General features: G+C 35.9%; 1 protein-coding gene across 3 annotated transcripts in view; it reads right to left on the bottom strand.

Moving 5' to 3' along the window:
* Positions 1-15847, bottom strand: part of CBL (Cbl proto-oncogene) — an 83020-nt gene that overhangs the window by 15655 nt on the left and 51518 nt on the right. For all 3 annotated transcript variants that reach the window (XM_033119435.1, XM_033119439.1, XM_033119438.1), the window contains 6 exons: positions 14360-14516; positions 12483-12604; positions 12017-12154; positions 10654-10741; positions 9963-10094; positions 9535-9738 (listed from right to left, as the gene is read on the bottom strand). In XM_033119435.1, the coding sequence (XP_032975326.1) occupies positions 9535-9738; positions 9963-10094; positions 10654-10741; positions 12017-12154; positions 12483-12604; positions 14360-14516 (841 nt within the window). The remainder of the gene's footprint in view (positions 1-9534; positions 9739-9962; positions 10095-10653; positions 10742-12016; positions 12155-12482; positions 12605-14359; positions 14517-15847) is intronic.

The following is a 15847-nucleotide window of genomic DNA, read 5'->3' as shown; positions in this document are numbered from 1 at the left end:
TAGCGAGTACTATATGAACACTGACTATGTAACTACCAGTGGGTCAGAGTTTGGCCTGGGGTATTACACTTCCTGAATTATTTTCATGTCACCATAAGAGGGCAGTCTCAATCACAGAAATACCAAGCAGATATAAGCTACAGGCAATTGTATCTAGAAATGGCTGTGCTACAAAAAGCTTCCTAGCTTATGATTTTTTTCAAAAATTACAATTTTCCACCTCCTCATCTTCAGAGAAAAAAAAAATCTTTTCAATATTAAAAACAGAAACCCATATAAAAGAAATGGGCAGACATTAACCTTTCAACAAAGCACCTGGGAAAATAATGTTTAAGGGACAGAACAATGAAAAGATCAAAGATAATAAATTCTCTGTATTATGATAAAAAGAAAGAAAAGAGATTTCTAAGAGAAAACGATCAAAAACATCACTAAAAAACACACTGAGTCCTGCTGAAGAAATGTTATTTCAATTCAGTAATTAAAAGGAATTAATATTTTTTGTCAACTTATGTTCCAAAAAATGAGGTACCAAATTAGAAAAAACAATACATGTATAAAACCTTTTCCATTTCCCTGCCTATAGCGGGTGATGAATAGCTGATAAGCTTGTACAAGTAGCTGTCAACAGATATACAGTAATTCATACAAAATGATACTTCGTACTTTACTATAAGACTGGGTATAATATAATACCAGGTATAATACCGGGTCTTATATTAATTTTTGCTCCAAAAGACACATTAGAACTGATTGTCTGGTTAGGTCTTATTTTTGGGGAAACATGGTACTTGCTTTTACTCATGCAAGAAAATGGGCTCTATGTCAACGGAACATGACCAACACCATATGAGCAGCTAAACACCTCAAGGGTTAAGGAAGTGAAAAGTTATTAATCAAGCTAATTCTCACTTCATCATCAATTTCTAGTCAGTCACTGTATCCTGTTAATTTTTCCATAAAAGAATCTCATATCTATAACTTCCTTTTCATTCGACTTACCAACCTTGGACCTGATTTATTAAAACCGCTTTTGGGTGTCTCCCAACTTCTAGTTTATATCTCACCAAATCCTTTGGCTCACCATTACCAGCTAAGCCATTCTTAAATACTCACTAGCTCAAAAACCATCCTTCAGTAACTCTCACCTTCCCACAACTCTCTACTCTGCAATTCCCGACTCTTCTGCCTTTGTTCAAGTTGTTTCCCAATTGAAAGGCCCTCTCTGCCTAGTTTGATCCTTCCCAGCATCCATCTCTCTCATTCCTAAAGTGCAGAAGGTTAAGCTAATCATATTCCTTAATTCATGCCACCATATCACAACCAACCCCAGCAATGTTCTTTTATCTTAACATATAATAAAGTTCCAGAAAAGGAAGAAGAAATTATATAACACATTTCCAAGACTTAAGGAATATAAATATCCACATGTAAGGGGTTCACTGCATAGCTAGCTCAATGAAGGAAAAGAAACCCATAACAAATAAACAAAACACATCCTTGGGGGTGGCCAGTTAGTTCAGTTGGTTAGAGCGTGGTGCTGACAACACCAAGATTGCACGTTCGATCTCCACATAGGCCACTGTGAGCTGTGCCCTCCTTAAAAATAAATAAATAAATAAAGTTTAAAAAAACCCACAAAAACCCACATCCTTCAATTTTCAGGGAATCAAGGATAAGGAAAATATCCTATAAGTTTCTGGGGATGGAAGGAAAGAGGGCACCAAAGAGCAAAATTACACCAGAAAGTAGAAGTCAAGTGAACTGAAGCTGTAACAATTTTGAGTTGAAATATTTTCAACCTAGAATTCTATAGCCGGAGTTTGAGGGTTGATTTAAAGGCATTTTAAGGTATCAAACATCTCAAAAAAGTATACCCCTCACCTTTTCACAGAAAGCTATTCTGAGGACATATTCCACCAAATAAGGACGTCAAGCAAAACAAGGAAAACATGAAAGCCAAGAAATAGGCACTCCAACACAGAGGGGAAGTAATGAAGTCTCGTGATGATGGCAAGGGGAGACTTCAGGGTGATGGGGAATGCAGCACCCCAGAATAATGTTTATTATTCTGTATTAATAGAATTTACTTCATAAATAATTACATTGAGCGGATGTTTGACAATATGGTAGGACTTGGTAGTGACAGGTACAAACTGAAAACTAAGGAAATAAAAATAAAGTGATTATCCCAGAAAAAGCAAAAGTAATTATATTATAGTTATTATATTACTTGGCACACTAGGGAGCAAAATCATTTAAACACTGAATATATGTTTGGATTTAGCCAAAAAACGTTCAGATAAATATAGTGGGAAGATATGGAGTAGGAAGGAGGGAGATAATAGGACACCTAAATCTTTTCCTACAATACCTGAAGTGAACAGATAACTAATATTAAAGAATCAAGGGGCGGCCAGATGACTCAGTTAGAGAGTGAGCTCTTAACAACAGGGTTGTTGGTTCGATTCCCACATGGGCCAGTGAGCTGCGCCCTCTACAGCTAAGATTGTGAACAACAGCTCTCCCTGGAGCTGGGCTGCCCTGAGCAGCTGGAGGTCGGTGTGGCTGCTGTGAGCTGCCACAGGATGCTGTCTGCTGCTGTGGGCTACCATGTGCTGCCAGGAGCAGCCAGTGACCAACATGAGAGGCTGGTCGCTAGCGTGAGTAGCTGGCAGCCATTGTGAGCAGCCAGTAGCCATTGTGAGCGGCCAGCAGCCAGCAAGAGCTGCCGTGAGCAGCCAACCGACGACTGGCGAACCGGTCGACCAACTGCTTCAGCCAGGGGGAACACAAGGCCCATAATACGAGCATGAGCCAGAGAGAGTTGTGTCCTACACAACTAGACTGAGAAACAACGGCTTGAACTGGAGTGGGGGTGGGAGGTGGAAGAAGGGGGAAAAAAAAAGAAAGTAGGACTCTTACATATGCTGCCTATAAGAGATTCACTTCAGATCAAAAGACACACACAGACTAAAAGTAAAAAGATTAAAAAGGATACTTCATAAAAATGGAAACAAATAAAAAAAAATCTGGCGTAGCAATACTTGTATCAGACAAATCAAACTTTAAAACAAAGGCAAAGAAGAGACAAAAAAGAACCCAGTAATCCCTCTTCTGGGTATTTATCCAAAGAAACCCAAAACACTACTTCAAAGGCATATATGCACCCATATGTTCATTGCAGCATTATTTACAATAGCCAAGATATGGAGGTAATGTAAGTGTCCATCAACAGATGAATGGATAAAGAAGTGGTACATATATACAATGGAGCATTACTCAGCCATAAAAAAGAATGAAATCTTGCCATCTGCAACAACATAGATGGACTTAGAAGGTATTATGGTGAGTAAATAAGTCAGAGAAAGACAAATACCATATTATTTCACTTATATGTAGAATCTAAAAAGCAAAATAAACAAAACAGAAACAAACTCACAGATACAGAGAATATTTTGATGGTTGCCAATTGTAAATGGAGGAAGGGATTAGGAGGTACAAATTGGTAGTTACAAAATAGTAATGGGGATGTAAAGTACAGCATAGCGAATACAATCAATAATACTGTAATAACTGTATGGTGTCAGATGGGTACTAGATTTATCGGGGTGATTATTTTATAAGTTATATACAGGTGCGATCAAAAAATATTTGTTTAAATTTAAAAAATGTATTACAGTAACAGACACGTTGCCATTAATCCCCTTTAAAATACTCCCCCTCACTTCGAACACACTTATCCCATCGTTCTTGCCACTTTCTGAAGCAGTTCTGGAAGTCCTCTTTAGTGAAGACCAATAATGTCTTCACTTCATCCTCCATGATGACAACGTTCCATGTTACACATTGCTTCTGGTACGGCAATTTCTATCAAATCAAAACATTAAGGTGTGTCCTCATCCACTTTATTCACTGGATCTGGCACCGCGTGACTTCTGGCTCTTCCCCAAAGTCAAATGACCATGAAAAATAAACATTTTAAATTGATTCAGGACATCGAGGCAGCCACAATAGTACAACTGAAGATACTCAAGAGGACTTCCAGAACTGCTTCAGAAAGTGGCAAGAACGATGGGATAAGAGTGTTTGAAGGGAGAGGGAGTATATTGAGGGGGATAAATAGCAATGTGTTTTTTACTGTAATACATTTTTTAATTTAAATATTCCCATATTTTTTAATCACACTTTGTAAATGTCTAATCACTACGTTGTACACCTGAAACTACTATAATATTATGTCAAGTGTAATTGAAAAATAAAACATTTTTTTAAAAATCTGTCAAAAATTAAATATTTTTACTCAAATATTTTATTCATACCTTATACAAACTATAAGATACACAGAATAAAACAAAACAGCCACCAAGTACCTACCATTCAGCTAAGAAGTGAAATACCACTGTCATTGTGAAATGTCCATGTGCCCCTCCCCTAATTATATCCTTGTGCGCTATCAGAGTTTAAATTTTTCCATAAAAGAATCTTTTATCCGGAAATTACACTGCTAGAGATTTACCCTACAGTTAGACATACAAAATAATACCAATATGTATAAGCATAGAATATGAATGTCCATTAAGAGACTAAATTCCCAAATAGCAAAGTGACAATACTATACATGAAGATATTTTTCTCTACTTGAATTTTCACAGTGTATATTTATCACTTTCATTTAACTGAGTAAATTTAATATCATTCATATTTATCAGCTTTGGAAAAAAGTGTTTATTTCCTTCTTTCCTCTAAAGTCCTATAGGACTTAAGAGTGTGTACCGAACAACTGAGAACAATATATACTGTCTGCCTTGTGTTAGTGTTTCAACTGCATATATATTCTCTTCCCAAATAAAACTACTAGCTTCTTGTGGGCCTTTGTCTTAGGTTTCTTATTCCATATAGCATCCAATACAGAGCTACTTACGTAGCACAGTAAAAGCTTTGTAAAAGTAACATGTGCAAAAAACAATTCAAATATTCTATAAAATTAAAGTCCTCTGAACTTGTATCACCAGAAATAATAGTAATTTGCTGTGGAGTCTTCCAATTTTTTTCCCTATGCATGTTAAAAAAATTTTTTTACAACCAAATTTTTTTACGGAAAGAAGGTGATACTATACATAGTATACAGTTGTTTCTTAAACTTGATATACCTTAGATAGCTTTCTACTTAAGTATATGTAAACTGACCTCATTCTGCAGAGCGTTCCATTACAGTCCTGCAGTAAGAATAATCATTCCCTGCCCCCCAGAATCTGTGAATGTGTTGCCTTATCTAACAAAAGGAATTCTGCTAATGTGATTAAGGATGTGTATGATCTTGAGGTAGGGGAGTTATCTTGGATTATCAGGGGTGGGCCCAATCTAATCACATGAGTCCTGAAAACCAAAGAACCTCAGAGAGATAAGATTAAAGGAGTCCCGGAGCCAAAGAATGAGGTTGGCCCCTAGAAGCTGGGAATACTGTCAGCTGAGAACCAGCAAGGAAACAGGGATCTTAATCCTGGCAAGGAATGAAATTCTGCCAAACCCAAATTAGCAAGGAAATAGATCCTCCTCTAGAGCCTCCAGAAAGGAATACCAGCCTAATGATACCCTGATTTTAGCCTGATGGGACGTGTGTTGAAATTCTGACCTACAGAATTATAGGAGAATATGAGGTTTGACCATTAAGTTCGTGAACTTGCCACCGTACTCTTACATTGGCAGCACTGTACAAACAGCTCGGTAAGCTTTCATCATCTTGGTATATAAGTGTCTCACAGCTGTGTTCGTGTAGACGTGTGGTGGAGTCTTGCTGAGTGACGTTCCTTATTGTGTGTTTTTTGTGTGTTGTCACGAGAATGTCTCAGCTTGAATTAGAACAATGAAAAACATTAAATTTCTTGTTAAACTTGGCAAGAGTGGCAGTGATACCAGGGACATGTCAGTCCCAAGTTTATGGGGATAATGCCACAAAGAAAACAGCAGTATACAAATGGATTAAACGCTTTTCTGAAGGGAGAGAACATGTCAGGGATGAAGAGAGGTCAAGGCAGCCAGTAAAGAGCAGAACTGATTAAAACACTGCAAAAATTCGTCGAATTGTGCGACAAAATCATCGGCTGACTGTGAGAAGCATAGCAGACCAAGTAAACATCGATAAACAGTTAGGAAAATCTTAACTGAAAATCTTGGCATGAGAAAGGTATGTGCAAAAATGGTCCCGAAGGAGCTCACTGATAAACAAAAGCAAAGGAGAGTCGAAGTTAGCCAAGACCTTTTGGAGAGGCAAAACGATGTTTTGGGCCATGTTATTATCACTGGTGATGAAACATGGGTGTACCAATATGACCCTGAGACAAAGCGTCAAAGTGCACAATGGAAGTCAGACAAATCTCCACGACCAAAAAAGTTCCATGAGCCCAAATCAAGAGTCAAATGATGCGGCAAACCTTTTATGATATCAGAGGGATTATTCATTATGAATTTGTACCAACTGGACAGTTTACCAAGTTTACTATTTGGAAGTGCTGAAAAGGCTGCATGAAAAAGTTATATGAAATCTGAACTTTTTGCCACCAATTCATGGCTCTTGGATCATGACAATGCACCACCTCACATGGCACTGTCTGTGAGGGAGTTTTTAGCCAGTAAACAAATAAATCTATTAGAACAGCCTTCCTTCTTACCTGATCTGGCCCCCAATGACTTCTTTCATTAACTGATGATAAAGGAAAAATTGAAAGGAAGACATTTTGATGACATTCAGGACATCAAAGGTAATACGATGACAGCTCTGATGGCCATTCCAGAAAAAGTTCCAAAATTGCTTTGAAGGATGGACTAGGCACTGGCATTGGTGCACAGCTTCCCAAGGGGAGTACTTCGAAGGTGACCATAATGATATTTAGCAATGAGGTATGTAGCACTTTGCCTATGATGAGTTCATGAACTTAATTGTCAGACCTCACATGTTGTTTTAAGCTGCTAAATTTGTGGTAATTTTTTGTGGCAGCAACTAAATATTAACACATGTGGACATGTAGGTTGTTTCTAATTTCTTATTAGTACAAATAATGCTATAAGAATAAGTACATCTATAGCTTTATGCACTTGTCTGAGTATTTCTTTACGATAAATTCCTAGAAATGGTACTGCTAATAATTCAAACTGTGAATGTTATATATTTTGATAGATTTCAAATTGTCCTCCAAAAAGGTTGAACTAATTTGTACCCACTGAATGTGAGTGCCTGTTTCCCCACAATGAGTATTATTACTACCTATAAAAATTCATGAAGAAAAAGGGGTATTTAAATTTCAAATAAATACATATATGAAGCATCACTTCTTTATCTTATTATTCATCTTCCTTAATATTCCAGGAGTTACCAGTAAGTTTTCACAAGGAAACAGAGAGCAATCTATACAAAAATATAAAACTGCTATAGAGATCAAACAAATCTCTTAAAAAGGAACCAAAGAACCTATTTAAAAAGCCCAAGACTACTGTCAACTTCAAAAAACAAAAATGTACCAAATGGTTCAGGTTTCTTCAACTATCCATTACTGACATAGCATAGATAAATTGATCAATTCCTGCTTTGAAGTGTTTTCAGTTCCCAGCCAAACATTCAATGTAACTGCTATATGCTCAATTTTGAGTAGCCGATTACAAATGAAACATGGGTCTTTCCTTCTACCGTGTTTCCCCGAAAATACAACCTAGCTGGACAATCAGCTCTAATGCGGTTTTTGGAGTAAAACTTAATAAAAGACCCGGTCTTACAGTAAAATAAGACCCAGTATTATATATATGTTATATAATAATATTTATAATATTTATATTATATTATATTATATTACCCGGTCTTATATTATAGTAAAATAAGACCAGGTCTTATATTAATTTTTGCTCCAAAAGACGCATTAGAGCTGACTACTGGGTAGGTCTTATTTTCGGGGGAACACGGTAGAACTTAAAATATAATAGGAAATACATTTAATAAATTATTACAAAGCGATAAATTCTACAGCAGAAATATTCACAGCATCTCAGAAACACCTGGCCAAACCTAGATTATATGTGTGTAAATACATATGAGTTGGGGGTGGGGAAAGCAGGGTACAGTCTAGAAAGGTTTCCTAGGAAATGAAAACAGCTAAATTACATAGAAACTACCAAGACAAAAGCATAGAGAAGCTTTTAGTGGTTCAGCCTTGCTTAACCACAAATGATAAAGTAGAAAGGATTATCAGTGCAAAGTGCCTGGAAAGGAGAGTGGATTTAACCTATTAGGTAATGAGAGTCATCAAAGAGTGTGAGGCAAAGGAATGAGGTGGTCAGGTTTGTTTTGTGGATCAATGACTCTGGTAGCAGAAAGAACAGATGATGATGCGAGCCTGAAATAAGGCAGTGACACTGAGGACACAAAAGAGGAGCTACACTGGATATAATCATTTAAGAGATAAAATTCATTCTTTCAATGTTTATTGAGAACTTACTACCATGTTTTCCTGAAAATAAGACCTAACCAGACCATCAGCTCTAATGCATCTTTTGGAGCAAAAATTAACATAAGACCCGGTATTATATTATGTATTATATTATATTATGTTATACCCAGTCTTATATTAAAATAAGAGTGGGTCTTATATTAATTTTTGCTCCAAAAGACGCATTAGAACTGATGGTCCGACTAGGTCTTATTTTCGGGGAAACACGGTATGTGCCAGGCAGGTGCTGATATAAAAGAAAGCTTCATTTATACCAAGGAAAGGTACCCCATGAATTTATAAGATTCTAAACTAGAGAATCTGCAGCATATTAGAACCTTTTGTCCTATATTTACTAAAATCTTCATGGACTGCCTTACTTTTAAGATTTAGAGAATAAATCCCTATTCTACTCTATATGATGTAGCAGAATTTGATCACATCCTTTTTCAGCCTTTCTCTCTCCTATTTTCACTAGGGCCTTTCTAGTTTGTTTAGTTTCTACGCGGTACTTCCTATGACCCTCCAATCACTTTTGTTGTCATTTATTTGATTATTAAGAGTGTCTCCTTTCTCCCCACCAAACCTAATTTTCTAATGCCCAGACTCCATTAGATAAAAACACAAGAACAACATATTCTAGTCTCAGTAGCAAAACAGGGTCCAATTCTTTTATTCCCTTTCATTTTTTCCAAGCTATAAGAGTAAAGCCCAGTTTTAGGATATAGACAGTAAGAGCATGGGCCTTGAAGGCGGAATGCCTGGCCACAGATTCTGATTGGTTCAACTTACTAGCTGTGTGATCTTCAGCAAATTCCTTAACCTCTCTGTGCCTCAGTTTCTTCATCTGTTAAATGAGAATAATAATAGAACCTATTCATAGGGTTATATGGGTTAAAATAAGAAAAGAGCTTAGTATGGTATCTCTCACATAGTAAATGCTCAATAAATATTAGCTATTATTACTCCTTGTAGTTTGGACGTCATTAAGTACTCTATAGCTCTAGAACACAACTCATAATAGACTTTGGCAAAGTCTCTTAAATTAGAGTCTTACTTTGGCACCAGCTAATTCCTTCATCATGAAGAGAGAATCATCAGCTCGTTCATCATCATCATCATCATAATTTGGGGAAGGAGATCCCTCTGCTCCTTGCCTCAATAGACTGCCACTTCCTCTCGGATCAAATGGATCTACCACAATGGGCTCAGTACCTTTAATTTCACATCGGCAGAAAGGGCAACCCTGGCCTTCTGATTCCTGCAGAGGAAACAGAAGATGGTAACAGACACACCTGAAAGTACTTAAAATATTCATCCATCAGAAAATACATTTCCTAAAGATGGAAAAAAAAAAATCAAAAATTTAAAACATACCCTGCAAACTAGGCCATTCTTTTTATCTGTAAAGGATATATATAATCCCCAATTCTTCAGAGTGATTAGTATTACAGAGCTGAGAAAATGCACGATTAGGATCCATACCTGCCAGGATGTAAGACATGATGTGCACATGAGGTGTCCACAAGGCTCAATCTTTACATCCTTGTCATTTTCAGCACATATTTTACACAGTTGGAATGTGGAGCCCATCTCACAGTATAACTCATATTGTTCCTTTGATTTAAAAAAAAATTAAGAGGTTACTCAGCCTATTCCAGATATTTGTTGAACAAATGAATGACTATAACCATAAATGCTAAAAACCGAAAAATTAAAGACTGTTACTTTCTATATAAATTTTGCTTATATAAAAGTTTCACAACAGGGACAGCCAGTTAGCTCAGTTGGTTAGAGCGCAGTGCTCGTAACAACAAGATTGCCGGTTCAATCCCCACAGGGGCCACTGTGAGCTACATCCTCCACAACTAGATTGAAACAATTACTTAACTTGGAACTGATGGGTCCTGGAAAAACACACTTAAAATAAATAAAAGTTAAAAAAAAAAAAAGTTTCACAATAGTGATCAATGTTCTCCCATAAAGCAAAAATCACCAAATCTTAGTCCTATGTTAAGCTACGTGGTTTAAAGAGAAACCACACACACATAAATTCACTAATCTAGTCAATGATTTAACATTCAAGTGTGCCAATTACTTCATACAATTCTACTCTCAGTTCTATTAAGTATGTACAAAAGTTTGTGATATGGTTATGGTATAAAACAAAACTCACCTGGGTCACTTTGATGTGGTCTTGAGGAGTTGGCTCACATAAGCCTGTCAGGTCAGGATTCTGATTCCGTCCATCAGGAAACAAATAGCTGTAGAAAGAGTAACCAACCTTGGGATTTTATAGAAGCCAATTTATTACTGTTTGCTAACATCGACAAATAATATCTGGGCATCTTCTCACTGTAAAAGGGCAAATCTGAACATGGGCAAAGATAAATCTTACCAATAAATAATCTTTAAAAAAATATATAACACAGAACAATTCCAAAAACTCCAAACACTGATTCTCCATATTCTCCAAACACTGCTATTCTTTTTTCCAGGGCACCATGCCACAGACCCTATCTTTTAATCAAGGGGTTCACAAACTTTTTCTGTAAAGCGTCTGAGAGTAAATATTTCAGGTTTTGTAAGCTACCTAAGTCTGTGTCACATATTCTTCTTTGGTGTTTTTTTTTTCTTTTTTTTTTTAAACAGAAAGGAAGAACTATCGCAGGCACAGGCTGTATCAAAACAACTAGCCTATGGGCCAGTTTGCCAACCCTTATTTTAACCTATGGAGGGCCACAAAGCATAAATTCTTAAACTGCATTTGCTTTTGACCAAAGACTTGAAATATCCTAGTTTATAGATTTAACACTGAAAGACACCAATTTAAAAGAAATGTAAAAAGAAGCAAATTAAGCCACTGAGATCACCAGGAAGCTCCAGCATCAAACTGCTCTGATATTTCAGCAAGCACCCTTTAAGCTCCAGGGCTACCATAGAAAACGATACATAATGGAAAAGGATTTTCCTAATCACCTTAAAACACAAATAGTTTTCTGATACCTAGTCAACTGTTAGTATTTTTAGTGCTTACCAAATGATAATCAATTTGAATGCCCAAAGGAACAGTAATTCTGGAATAAATAAGAATCTAGTCATAAACATTAGCATAAATTACAAAAGTCCAAAGCCTGAAGAAATGCTACTGAACCGAATTGAAGCTAGGATGAAGGATATCATAAGGAGCAAACATCTAAACACTAATGTTGGCTAGTTAAATAACCGGCAACATTTTCTAATTGGTATAATTTTAAATCTAATATAGACTTGAAAATAAGTTAACATTTGGAAAAGGAGAAAGATAATGATTACCCATGGGAATAACTGAAGCAGTAGAAAAAAGTAACTTCAACCACGGAATCCCTTTTAAATAAACACAGATGTCCTACAGAACTTGAAGATCAAAACAATATAACCTGTTAATACGTTTCCTGACTCATACTCTGTAGAAGAACCCTGAAAGAAAGTCATAAATGATGAAGTTTTATAGCCCCTAAGTTCTTGGACTCAAGCAGATGGTAACAGTAGGTACTCACAAGCCTTCCCTGAAGCCATCAATCAGTGCTTGGAAGAGAGGTTTATTGTGAGGGATTGTCTGGAGAATGTTCCCATCAGCCGTGACATACCCAATAGCCCACTGACCCAGACGCGTACAGCTCAGCCGAAAAATATAACTGAGAACAGAGATAAACAAAAATTTTAATACATATATTCATATTAGAATGCAAGACGAACAAAAATCAGAAGGACCATCAATAATAAATTCTTCAATGACTCCACACCAAAAAGCAAGACACATAAGCCCAATTCTTAAGGGACTTGAAAGCATTTATCAAATCATAGGATCTGAACGAATCAATTCCTCTGATACACAGGCATCAATGCTATTGCAGAAACATGGCCACTGGGGAACTAATAAAAGATCACATTTCCTCAATTCTAACAAAGGTCACAGAAGAATAAAATTCAGGAGAACAAATCTCTTTGATTCATGGCACTGACCTGCCAGGTTTGTGAATGAATTTCTGGAGCCGAGCTTTTACTTCATCATACGTCAGGAAAGCCATGTAACCAGGATGAGTTACAGCAAGACTATTCCAGTTCCTGAGCAATGAGGACCAGGGCTAAGGAAACAAGAGATCAGTCAAACCATTTGGCTCAAGATATAAAACCAGCCTCAGAGCAATGAAGAACAAAAGGAAAAACAACCTCAATTCTTAATTATAAGTGCTCCATTTATTGTCACAAATTTTCAATTATATGGTCACTTTGAGGGAAGACATACATGTTTGGGAGATAAGAACTCTGAAAAGCTAAGAAGAAATGAATGTATCCTTATAGGGAAAAATTAACAAAATGAAATTCAAGAAATTTTAAAGCAGTTCCAACTAACAATAGTGAGGTTAAACAACAACAAACAAACAAAAACAGAAATAAGGCAGGAATTACATGTGCAACTATGAAGTTCCAAATAAAAGTTTATGCAAGTTGGCATATACACACATTAAGTTTTTTTCTTTTTCTTAGAAAAAGAAAAAAAATGAGTTCTTTTTGAAGCATCAATACATATATCTCAATATTACAGTCAAGAATTTCAATACAATAGAAGAAAAGCTGGAAACATACACAATTATCCAGTAACAGAGAACTGATTAAATATACCATATTACAGTCACACACTGTATAATGATGTTTCAGTCAATAACATATACCACGGTGGTCCCATATTATTATAATGGAGCTAAAAAAAGTCCTATCACCTAGTGATATTGCAGCCATCATGTCAAAACATTACTCATGCAATGTTGGTGTAAACAAACTTATTGTGCTGTAAGTCATACAAAAGTATATATAACACATACAATTATGTACAATACGTTATACTTTATAATGATAATGAGTAACTACGTTACTGGTATATGTATTTACCATATTATACTTTTTAGCATTAATGTAGAGTGTACTCTTTTTACTTAGGAAAGAAAAGTTTGCTGTAAAACTATGCTGTGTTATGCCGGGAGCAGCCTCATACATCTCCTACTTACCGTGTCTCTTGATTGCATCATTTTCTCTTGTGCTTGATTTAGTCTCATGTTGTTTTATAAATTTAGTGTAGCCTAAGTGTTCAGTGTCTATATAAAGCCTACAGCAGCGTGCAGTCATGTCCTAGGTTTTCACATTCACTCACCACTCACTCACTGATTCACCCACACCAACTTTCTGTCCTGCAAGCTCCATTCATGGTACGTGTCCCATATAGGCGTACCATTTTTTATTCTTTTATACCATATTTTTCCTGTACTTTTCCTTTGTTTAGATACACAAATACTTACCATTGTATCATAACTGCCTACAGTATTCAGTGTAGTAACGTGCTATACAGGCTTGTAGCCTAGGAGCAACAGGCTATACCATGTAGCCTAGGTGTGTAGCAGGCTATGTCATCTAGGTATATGCAAGTGCACTCTACAATGTTCACAGAAGGACGAAATTGCCTAACGACACATTTCTCAGAATGAATCCCCACTGTTAAGTGGTGCATGATTGTAGGTCATTTTCTGGACATTCTACAACCATTAAAATGATGCAAAAGAAGAATATTTAATAACAAAAAAAGATTATAAATGTGAGGGGAATAAAGCAGATTGCAATTATTATTTCTACCAAAAAATACTGTGTATGTGTGTGTGTATATCTATATCTGTATCTATATCTATATATAGATATGAAATACAGAGTAGTTTTATTTTTTTTTTTGCTTACAGTTTCTAGAATAAAAATACTTTTCTAATAGGCAAGATCCCAAATGTTATCTTTTTAAAAGTTTCCTCTTTAGAAAAGCAGCAATAACTATTTTAACCAACTTTTTAGTATCCTACCTGAAAGAGTCGTGTAAAGATGTCAAATTCAAAAACTGAAATATAATCATTGCAGGTCAGATCAATAGTGGATTTCAGAGCCATGGCTTCCAGCCCAGAACTGATGGGATGTACTTCATGAAGGGCCTGTCGGAAGCTCTTCCAAGGGACTATTGTCCTGTGGGGGGGGACAAGGAGGGCAGAGATAGGAAGAGGGGGTGAAAAAGCACAGAGTGAGGTAACAGATAATTCTGGGTATTATAATCAAGGAAAAGAGAGCCACAGTAAGCTCTCAATATCAATTTCAATTCTCTTAAAGAAACTGAGCTATATTTTGAATTGAGAACAGAAAGGGAGTAAACGATATATTTCTTAACTTTCTAATGAGTAAATTAATAATAGAGAAGTCTTTTTCCAATATTCTTTGGCAGAATGTCACAACTTAATTTCCCATCTCATCTTTCTTCAGACATTTGTTCTATTAGAAGCACAGAAAGAGAGATGAGATTATTCTTTTTATATAATAAATGTAATCTGTGGCCAGACCTCACTAATTGAACACTTGGGTTTCAACTAACATTTTAAAACCATGTAAAACATTCTGAGTTCTTTGAGGAACCCACAATACCAAGCAAGGACTAGACAGAAGGAAATAGGTTTAAGGTGCAGGAAGAACAGAGTTCTGACAGAGATGAAAAAGAAATTATTTAACATAAGAGTGACTAAACCCCAGATAAGGCTAACAAGAGATTTCTCTTTCATAAATCTTTAAAACAAAGTAAACCTTTGAAAAGCTCATGTATTCACCTGCCTGAAAATAAGAGATGAAGTGGTATTTTGAACTCTTTACTAATGTAGTTACTAAGTTAAAGGTACAAAGTTAAACTTATTTCCATCCTCTTCAACTAGGTTTTAAAAATATGCTAATTATTCTATATTTTACATGTAAACTTGTTTTTAAATAAAGAAGGCATTTAAAGAGACAGATTAGAATCTGTATATTTCACTGAAAAATTTTATTGCTTTCTACCTTTTCAGTCCTTTGATCCAAAATTTCAGATATATAAGAACATTTATATTAATACTTAAAAACATAAGCTTGACTCATAAATCTGTCTAAATAATTTAAAACTTCTGTATTTCAAAACACAATACAATAAAGTGGAAAGACAAACTAGGAGAAGATATTTGTAATGTAACAAAGAAATATTATCTTACTACAGGAAAACGACAAACAATTAATAAAAAAAATGGAGAAGACAGGAAGAGGAACAGGCAAGTCAGAATAAGAATCCTGACTAGTCATAAATGTGAAAAAATGCTCAATCTCCCTTATCATCAGGAACATAAAGCAAAATACCATACCAATTCATATTACCAGTGTCAGCCAAATTGTGGAACTTGTGGAATTTGTGTCCACGACTTACAGGAATATAAACTGGTACAACCACTTTGGAAAACAATTAGGCAATATTTGGCAAAGCAGAAGATGTGAAACCCTCTGACTCA

The sequence above is a fragment of the Rhinolophus ferrumequinum genome, chromosome 11 (assembly GCF_004115265.2).
Source record: "Rhinolophus ferrumequinum isolate MPI-CBG mRhiFer1 chromosome 11, mRhiFer1_v1.p, whole genome shotgun sequence".
Lineage (NCBI taxonomy): Eukaryota > Metazoa > Chordata > Mammalia > Chiroptera > Rhinolophidae > Rhinolophus > Rhinolophus ferrumequinum.
The sequence above is the reverse complement of the archived record's forward strand: the minus strand, read 5'-3'. Positions and strand labels throughout refer to the sequence as shown.